This window comes from Apium graveolens, chromosome 7, assembly GCF_009905375.1.
Source record: "Apium graveolens cultivar Ventura chromosome 7, ASM990537v1, whole genome shotgun sequence".
In the NCBI taxonomy this organism is placed as follows: Eukaryota; Viridiplantae; Streptophyta; class Magnoliopsida; order Apiales; family Apiaceae; genus Apium; species Apium graveolens.
The window spans coordinates 90,855,847-90,865,530 of NC_133653.1; the positions used below are offsets into that span (position 1 = coordinate 90,855,847).

At 37.0% G+C, this 9,684-nt stretch overlaps 3 protein-coding genes across 3 annotated transcripts; 1 reads left to right on the forward strand and 2 right to left on the reverse strand.

Moving 5' to 3' along the window:
• Window positions 1-1,682: 1,682 nt before the first annotated feature.
• LOC141673857 (secreted RxLR effector protein 161-like) lies at window positions 1,683-2,435 on the forward strand. Its single transcript, XM_074480585.1, has one exon. It carries the CDS (start codon window positions 1,683-1,685, stop codon window positions 2,433-2,435), a length of 753 nt encoding a protein of 250 aa, XP_074336686.1.
• Window positions 2,436-3,226: 791 nt separating this feature from the next.
• On the reverse strand, window positions 3,227-3,988 carry LOC141672807 (putative germin-like protein 2-1). Its single transcript, XM_074479484.1, has 2 exons — window positions 3,877-3,988; window positions 3,227-3,762 (listed from the first exon to the last, which is right to left on the reverse strand). The coding sequence occupies exons 1-2, from the start codon at window positions 3,986-3,988 to the stop codon at window positions 3,227-3,229; spliced, it is 648 nt and encodes a 215-aa protein (XP_074335585.1).
• Window positions 3,989-4,151: 163 nt separating this feature from the next.
• LOC141673858 (secreted RxLR effector protein 161-like) lies at window positions 4,152-6,368 on the reverse strand. The gene is made up of 3 exons (XM_074480586.1): window positions 6,039-6,368; window positions 5,811-5,930; window positions 4,152-4,214 (listed from the first exon to the last, which is right to left on the reverse strand). The coding sequence occupies exons 1-3, from the start codon at window positions 6,366-6,368 to the stop codon at window positions 4,152-4,154; spliced, it is 513 nt and encodes a 170-aa protein (XP_074336687.1).
• Between the last annotated feature and the right edge of the window lie 3,316 nt (window positions 6,369-9,684).

Below are 9,684 nucleotides of genomic sequence, written 5' to 3' on the forward strand. Positions count from 1 at the left end.
GGTATTACCTAACATTTATTGATGATTTTAGCAGGAAAAGTTGGGTGTATATCATCAAAGAAAAATCGGAGGCTCTTGATAAATTCATGGAGTTCAAAGCACTGGCGGAAAAACAAATTGGATATTATTTGAAGACACTCAGATCAGACAGAGGAGGCGAGTATACTTCAAACTTGTTCAAAAGTTTTTGCAGAGCACATGGCATCAATCATCAGTTGACAACAGCATATACTTCTCAACAAAATGGCGTTGCAGAAAGGAAGAACCGCACAATTCTTGACATGGCAAGAAGTATGGTGAAAGCGAAGCACTTGCCAAGAACTTTCTGGGTGGAAGCCGTTCAATGTGCAGTTTATTTATTGAATCGCTGTCCAACAAAAAGTGTCAGAAACAAAACTCCGAATGAAGCATGTAGCGGAAGCAAACCATCAGTTGGACATCTCAGAATTTTTGGGTGTATTGCTTATGCCCATATTCCTGATCAAAAAAGAAAGAAGCTGGATGACAAAGGCGAAAAGTGTGTTTTTACCGGATATGACAAAAGAAGCAAGGCGTACAGACTCTACAATCCCCTGACGAAGAAATTAATCATTTCTCGAGATGTTGAGTTCGATGAATCAGATTACTGGAGATGGAGCGAGGATGAAAGAAAAGTTGCTTGTTTATTTTTTAATGGTGATGACGATGACGGTGATAACCAGAACATTGAAGATGATGGAGATGATGATCAAACTCCTCCACCAAGTCCAAATCAACAAACTCCTGGATCGACACCATTCACGTGAGGAAGCAGCAGTTCAGGGGGAGCACCACGAAAGATGCGGAGTCTGGATAATATCTATGAAGCAACAAGTCCGGTACAAACAACCTTTGATTATTCTCTATTTTATTTAATGGCTGAATGTGATCCAGTTACATTTGAAGAGGCTTCTAAAAAAAGCAAATGGAATAAAGCCATGGATGAGGAAATTGGTGCAATAAAAAAATGATACTTGGGAGCTCACAGATTTTCCAGAAGGACACAAAGCAATTGGTGTCAAGTGGGTCTACAAGACCAAGACGAATCAGGATGGAGAAGTGGAGAAATACAAGGCGAGTCTAGTGGCTAAAGGCTACAAGCAGCGATATGGCATTGACTATGATGAGGTGTTTGCTCCAGTTGCACGAGTTGACACCATCAGACTTCTTACAGCAATTGCCGCTAAAAATCAATGAAAGATTTTTCAGATGGACGTGAAGTCAGCATTCCTAAACGGTTATCTTGAAGAAGAAGTCTATATTGAGCAGCCTCCTGGATATGTTCAGAAAGGCCGAGAAAACAAAGTCTACAGACTGAAGAAAGCCTTATATGGTTTGAAGCAAGCTCCGTGAGCATGGAATACAAGGGTTGATGAATATTTTCTGAGAAATGGTTTCGTGAAGAGTCCATACGAGCATGCCCTCTACACGAAAACAAATTCAGGGGGAGATATTATGATCGTTTGCTTATACGTGGATGACATGATCTTTACTGGAAACAATCCTGGTATGTTTGATAATTTTAAGAAAGTTATGACTAATGAATTTGAGATGACAGATATTGGTCAAATGTCATACTTTCTTGGAGTCGAGGTGAAGCAAAGCAAAGATGGGATTTTTATGTCTCAGAAAAATATGCGGAGCAAATTTTAAAGAAGTTCAGAATGGAGGAATGCAAGGCAGTGAGCACGCCAGCAGAAGCAAGCATAAAGCTCAGGATTGATTCAACGAGGGAGTCGGTAAATCCGACATTGTTCAAAAGTTTGGTTGGAAGTCTAAGGTACATAACTTTCACTCGTCGAGATATTATGTATGCAGTTGGACTGGTTAGCAGGTACATGGAAAAGCCGAAGCAAGATCACTTCATGGCAGCTAAAAGAATTTTGAGATACATTAAAGGTACACTTGATCATGGATTATTTTATTCTCATTCTCAAAATGCAAAATTAGTTGGCTACTCAGACAGTGATTATGGTGGTGATTTGGATGACGGGAAAAGCACTTCCGGATATGCTTTTCATATTGGCTCAGCAATATTTTCATGGTCATCAAAGAAGCAACAGACAGTCGCTCTCTCAACATGTGAGGCAGAATACATCGCAGCAGCAGCGTGCGCATGTCAGGCTATGTGGCTAGGCTATATTTTGGGCGAGTTAAATCTTGTCAAGGAAGAACCGGTTACTATTTTCGTGGACAACAAATCCGCAATTTCACTTGCGAAAAATCCGGTGTCACACAGTTGTAGCAAGCACATCAATATTAAATATCATTTTCTTCGCGAACAAGTAAATGATAAAATCGTGGAGTTGGTGCACTGCAGGACTGAAGAAAATTTAGCATATATATTTACAAAGCCATTGAAGCCAGAAGTGTTTCATAAAATGAAAGAGAAGCTCGGAATGCTAAGTCGGGTTTGAGGGAGAGTATTAGAATTCAAACCCGTTCTACATGTATGAAGCTAGCTAGGTCAAAGACGGCTAAGTTGAATAAAAACACGGTTTGTTGAAATAAGTACAACTGAAATTATGGTGGGTACAGACGTGTGAAGTAATATCTATATGCATGCATGAGGCTAAGTATTTGAAAAGGTAATAAGTTCTCCTGAAAATAAGGTAGGCAGCAATGTGTTTCAAACCTGATAGTTAAATACACGCTAAGGTGGCAAGATGAAAATGCAACAGGTTTGTATTAAGCCTAAAAATGAGGAGAACTGTGAAAATTAAAAGTCTTCTTTGGTTGGCTACTATTAACTGCAATATGCATATGTAATGGATGACATCAGCTTGTATTTAGAGCCTATAAATAAAGTTGTACCAGAGTAAAGAAAATAGTGGAGTACTGAGTGAAATAAAAAAGCAAGCAAAGAGAGCTGAAGCTCTAGTTTCTGTTAAAAGAAAAGCTGTAACTTGTAAGAAAATATTAAATTGTGACTCTGAAGTTGTAACTCTGCTTCATGATATCAATATAGAAAGTATGTGTTTGTTATACTGAAATTTTAGTTATATTTTTATAAAAATCCCATAAACATTTTCAACACTTGTAATCCCAATTGACGACCACTTTCTTAATTCGGATAATGCGAACAAATTCAAAGGTTACTGAAATTACTAGTAAGAAGATATTTTTAAAAGACAATTACACACAATAATTGTTTGATTCTACAATAAATTCAAATGTAACAAGAATAGTGATATTGATTAGAAATCTTTTAAAATTTGGACTGGGTTTTGGAGATGACACTCTTGTCCACCTGGAGGGCCTTGACAAGTATGTCGGTTGATATGTCTGGTTTAGAACCAAACACTGCATTTGCAATAGTAATGACTCCAGGATTTTGGCTGCTAAGACCTGCAATTGCCATTGCATTACCATTTCCAACATTTCTCTGGTAGTGAACAAGACCGATGGGGAAGACAAATACGTCACCCTTGTTTAGTATCTTTGAGATGAGACGATTCTCAGGATTGGAGGTGACGAATCCAACTTCAAGGCTTCCTTCAATGACGGTTAAGATTTCAGTGGCACGAGGATGAGTGTGAGGAGGGTTGATTCCCCATGGTGCATAGTCGATGCGGACTAGAGAGATTCCAAGTGTGTTGAGTCCTGGAATTTGAGTAGTGGCAACTGGAGTTACCCTTGAGCCGGCTGCATTGCTTGTATTGCCTGCTATGTGAAGACCACTGAAATAGAAGTCACCGGCTTGAACCATGCTTGGATTCTTACAAGGAAAACCATTTAAAAGCACTGCAGTTTGCAATTTTAAGATTAAAATTTAGTTAGGGTACGTCGTGCCATCCTGTACACATATAAAGAGCTAGCCAGATGTTAATATTATAAATTTAGTAATTTGACGCGTACCTTTGCTATTGGATTCAGCAACGCAAAAATCTTGAAGAGTACTATGGTCAGCAGCCATGGCCAGTGAGGAAGAAAGAGTTATAAGCGCAACAAAGATAAGTAAACTCGCCATTACCACCCTTCAGCTTATGTTTGGAAAAGTTTTTGAGAATATATGGCGATGGTAGTTTTCAAGTTATAGATAAAGAAAATTAATCTGTAATATTCAGTAATGAGTTGAGAGTGAATTATTTATACACAGCAGCTTCCCGGCCTATATATATACAGCAGCTAGACTAATCAAGGGGCGAGGCAGGGTGATTTCCAGCTATAATTTTTGCATGCACGCCACTGCCGTCCTGTGATAAATTCACGAAAGAGTCATAGATGTATACATTTGCTTAAAAGAACTTTTTTTAAAACAATGATTTTAACATTAGAATAAGCTAGTGCTAGCCTGCAAGGCACCTGTTAACAAGATATTGTGTGAAAATACGCCGATATTCAATCACGTTAAATCTTACCAAATAATCATACTTTCATACTCCATACTGTGTAACAGTCTCTCTCAACCTTAATGTCTGAAAAAGATCCCAACATGATCTTATATTATTTAAGACTTGAATTAGAGTAAAGGAAACTTGCATATACATATCTTGGTATAAAGGATGCAAACCTCCCTAGACACCAAAAAAAAACAAAAAATATTACTAAATGGTGATTACAGATGTACAAAACAAATTACGACCGCGGGAGTTACATGCCTTGCTTAATTACCAATAATTTACCATTGGGAGGATGTCAGGTTAATATTTATAAAACTGTTATCAAACTATTACTAAAAGTGCACTTCCACGGCTTACACTTGGATGCAGGGCTGTGAGTGCAAGCAATACATGCCATGGGGCAAATTTAAAAAAATAAATAAATAAAAGTGTAGTTTTAAAACATAAATAAATTTAAAGAAAGACTTTGGGAAAGTCGAGAGCGTAGGGGCAATTAGGTACCAAATTCCAAAAATATTAGATGATTTCGTATACTTAGCCGAAACAAGAGATGATCCTAAAACACGTAACGATGCTATAAGGCCTTACTCGGAAAGAAATGAATTCTAATTTTGAGTTTTTGTTTAGTACAATTATTTGGCATAATATCTTTTTCTCTATCAATTCTGTCAGCAAGCTTTTGTGATCTGAAGATATGAAGTATGAACATATGTTCTTGTTAGTAAGTCATTCATGATTTCTAACGTTGAGTTTGTTATAACAGAAGTAAGAAAAATTATAGTAAATGTAAGGAAAGAACACACATAGGCAAAAAAGAAATTTTTTATTAATTTTGAGGATAAAGATTACTGCATACGTTTAGGTTATGCCGACACAGATTACAAACATGTTTAGGTTATGCCTAGAGGGTTTATATAGTACTCTCTAGGAGGTTATAGAAAAACCCAAAAAAATAGGCCCAAAACAGATAACCCTCTAAAATCATATTCAAGGCATATTCTAATAAATCTCCACCTTGACTTGAATCCTCTCACAAAATCAGATGTACCAAATGCACCATAATACTGCCAGATAATACTGCCAAATGTACCAAGAAAAATAGATGTATCAGATGCACCATAATAATAATGCCAGATGTACTAGAAAAACTAATGTATCAGATGCACCAGATACACCAGATGCACATAATAATGCTAGATGTACCAGAAAAACAGATGTACCAGATGCACCATAATAATAATGCCAAATTTACTAGAAAAAATAGATGTACCATATGCACCGTATTAATGCCAGATGTATCATAAAAAACTCTTTTACCTCAAATATTTCCCTAAAAGGGCAATCAATAACTCTGAACATTTAGCAACTTCAAACAATGTTGAAACTTGCTATGTGGAACCGGTTGGTAAGCATATCAGCTGGGTTATCAGCAGTACTCACTTTGCTCACCTGGATTCTCTTCTCACTTCTTAGAAAATGATATCTCACATCTATGTGCTTAGTCCGCTCATGATAGACCTGATCCTTGGCTAAACAGATTGCACGGAGACTGTCATAATAAACTGTAGCCTGATCATGATATAAACACAAATCAATGACCAAAATTTTCAATCATATTTCTTCTTTGGCGGCTTCTGTCAATGCCATGTACTCTGCTTCTGTATTAGACAAAGTCACCGTAGGTTGCAGAGTAGCTTTCCATATGACAATTGAACCACCCAGAGTGAAAGCATAATCAGTCATAGATCTTCTTCTGTCAACATCTCCAGCATAATCAGAGTTTGAAAATCCTATCACCAAACACTCTATATCACCTCCATAAATGAGAGCAACATCAGATGTACCTTTTAAGTACCGCAACACCCTCTTCACAACTTGCCAATGCTCCTTGCCTGGATCACCCATAAACCTACTAACAACATTGACAGATTGTACAAAATCGGGTATAGTGCATACCATTGCATACATTAAGCTTCCTACTGCACTAACATAAGGAACTCGAGACATGTACTCTCTTTCTTCAACAGACTTAGTTCATGTAACTGCTTCTTTGTAAGTGGATGACTCATCAGAGTTAGGATCCACCTCTTCAGTAACCTGTAGTGCATATGCTACCATATCTTCAAAACCATATTTATTTGGAGGCACCCCATAATTAGCTATCCTCAAACGATCAAGATCCAAACTATGTTGATTCACTACTGATAATGATGAAACTGATGATTCTGATTCTGACTATGATTGTTGAACTTCCTGTTGCGGTTCACTCTCATCTTGAGTGACTCTCTACTTCACCTGTTTCTCAACACCACCACTTTCTAAATGAGGTCCACGATTTATCAGATTACACGTTGCACTAACCGTTTCTGCCCAGAGTCTTCTAGTTAGTCCAGCATTAGAGAACATACACCTAGCTCTCTCCAAAAGTGTCTGATTCATAAATTTTGCTATACCATTTTGTTGAGGTGTATCCCTGAATATATGATGCCTAGAAATCCCCTCATTCTTGCAGGATTCATTAAACTCAGACGGGCAAAATTCCAGGCCATTATCAATTTGCATCCTCTTAATCTTCTTCCCTGTTTGATTTTCCACTAGCGCCTTCCACTGCTTGAAAATCTTAAAAGATTCATTTTTATACTTTATGATGAAGACCCAAGTCCTTCTTAAGAAATCATTAATCATTGACACAAAATATCCGTGACCCCCTAAAGACTCCACCCGGGAAGGACCCTAACAATCAGAATGGATGTAATCAAGTGTGTCTTTTTTCTGTTTTGTTACTTTAAAAAACTTGTTGTGATGTAAGTTTCCAAGAACAAAATGTTCATAAAACTCAAGACCTATGACTTTATGACCAAAAAGAAGGTCATCTTTTGACAGAACTTGCAACCCCTTTTCACTCATGTGGCCGAGCCTCCGGTGCCACAACATAGTCATATTTTCTTTTTCAATCTCAGAGGACGCAACAACAGAACCTGTTAACGTAGAACCTTGATGAAGATACAAGGTATAATGTTAAACACCTTTTTAGAATCAAATTAGAACCCTTGCAGACATGTAGAACCCACATTCTTCTTTAAAATCCTTATTGTCTAACATACTTAGAGATATCAGATTCTTCGTCATCAGTGGGACATGCCTAACATCATTCCATATGCAGAAATTACCATCATGTGTCTGAAATTTAATCAAGCCTATTCCTACCATCTAACAAAAAAACTGTTAGCCATAAAAAAATTCCATTGTCTACTTGCTCGTAGGTTAGGAACCACTCCCTGCGCGGAAAAATATGGTCAAAGCTCCAGAGTCAAGATTCCACACATCAAAGTGATGCGTGTGATTAGAAGCAACTAGAGCAATATATTCTTCATAATTATCACCAACTGCAGCAGCAGTACCTGTAGTAGTACCCGCCAATTTATCATGTTGCTTTTTTTCGTGGGATAGTCAAAATTCCAGCGCCTCTTCTCTTTAGAGTAATTGCAGACATCAATTAGATTTCGAGCCATTAGGAGATGGTTTTTTGGATTTATTTTTCCCGACATTCCATGTCCTGTACGCCTGCTGGAAACTAACCCAACAGCCTGATTATATTCACCTGTACCAGCCGCCTTATGGAGCAATTCTCTAGAATGAAGAGAAGATCTAACCTTCTCTAGAGAAATAGTATTTTTACCAATAATAAACGATTGCGAAAAATTCTCATATGATAATGGTAAAGAAACTAACGGAAATAAAGCAGCATCCTCATCTTCAACTTTAATATCAATATTACACAATTCTAATAAAATTGTGTTTATCTGACCTAAGTGATCTCGAAGAGGCTTACTTTCCTGCATTCGCAAACTAAACATACGTTGCTTTAGAAGCAACTTATTTATTAAAGACTTTGTCATGTATAGACTTTCAAGCTTCACTCATAAACCAGAAGCGGTATCCTATCCGTGATTTTAATAATAATATCATCTGCAAGGCACAACAGAATTATTGAGTGTGCCTTTTCTTTGAGACTGGCCATCTCAACGCTTCCAGAAGCAGCCAATCTGTTTAACGGCTCCCACATCCCTTGTTGCTTGAACAAGGCACACATCTTGATCTACCATAGACTGAAACTATTTTTCCAGGTAAATTTGTCGACCTTCACGTCAATACCACCAGATATTGTTCACCGAGAACTTAAATTCAAACCCTAGAATTAGAACCAGGCTCTTATACCAATTTATCAAAATGAAAGCAAGAAAGATTATAGTAAATGTAAGGAAAGAACACAAATAGGAAGAAGAGAAAAGTTTTATTGATCTTGAGGATACAGATTAAAGTATACGTTTAGGTTATGCCGATACAAATTACAGAATACAGAATATATGTTTAGGTTATGCTCTAAAGGGTTTATATAGTACTCTCTAGGAGGTTAGGAAAAACCCTAGAAATATAGGCCCAAAACCGATAACCATTTTAAACCAAATTCAAGGCATATTCTAACAAAAAAATTGTTTAGTACGATTATTTGACATAATATCGTGTTCTCTATCATTTTTTCTTTTCCTAGTTTTCCAATATTCTATGATGATTCATACTATAATATTTCATCTTGTTACTAGGACATCCATGAATTATGTAAAAGTCTATTGTTTGCTTTAGAGAAAATTGGGTTCTGTTTATCAAGATCAGTTTTACCCCAATTAAAACCCTGATAAAGTTCGTCTCTAAATAACGTTTTAGTAAAAAATACGGAGTTTAACCTCTTCTTATGTCTTCTGTTTCTGTACAAAAGTTATATCAAATTAAACACGTTTTTAGTAATTAGATAAAGGACATAGACTGGAGAAGTTACACACAACAGTAAACACTGCATTTGCAATAGTTATGAATCCAGGCTTTTGGCTGCTAAGACCTGCAATAGCCATTGCATTAACATTTCCTACATTCCTCTGGTAATGAACAAGACCGATGGGGAAGATAAATACGCACCCTTGTTTAGTATTTTTTAGATCAAATGATTCTCGAGATTGGAGGTGATGAATCCAACTTCAAGGCTGCCTTCAATTACAGTTACGATTTCGATGGCACGAGGATGGGTATAGGGAGGATTAGTGCCCCGTGGTGCATAGCTAAGAAGCAAGGATATGGGTGCAGGGATGTGAGAATACATGGATTTGGCAAAAACATTATGGGAATTCGGGTTCGGGGGATATGACACATATACACATATTATATATACATACTCGTTGCTATGAATAATGAAATCTACTAACAAATTTAGTATTTTTTAAGCAAATTAGATCAAATACATGATATAAGCATCTAAAACATTAGAATT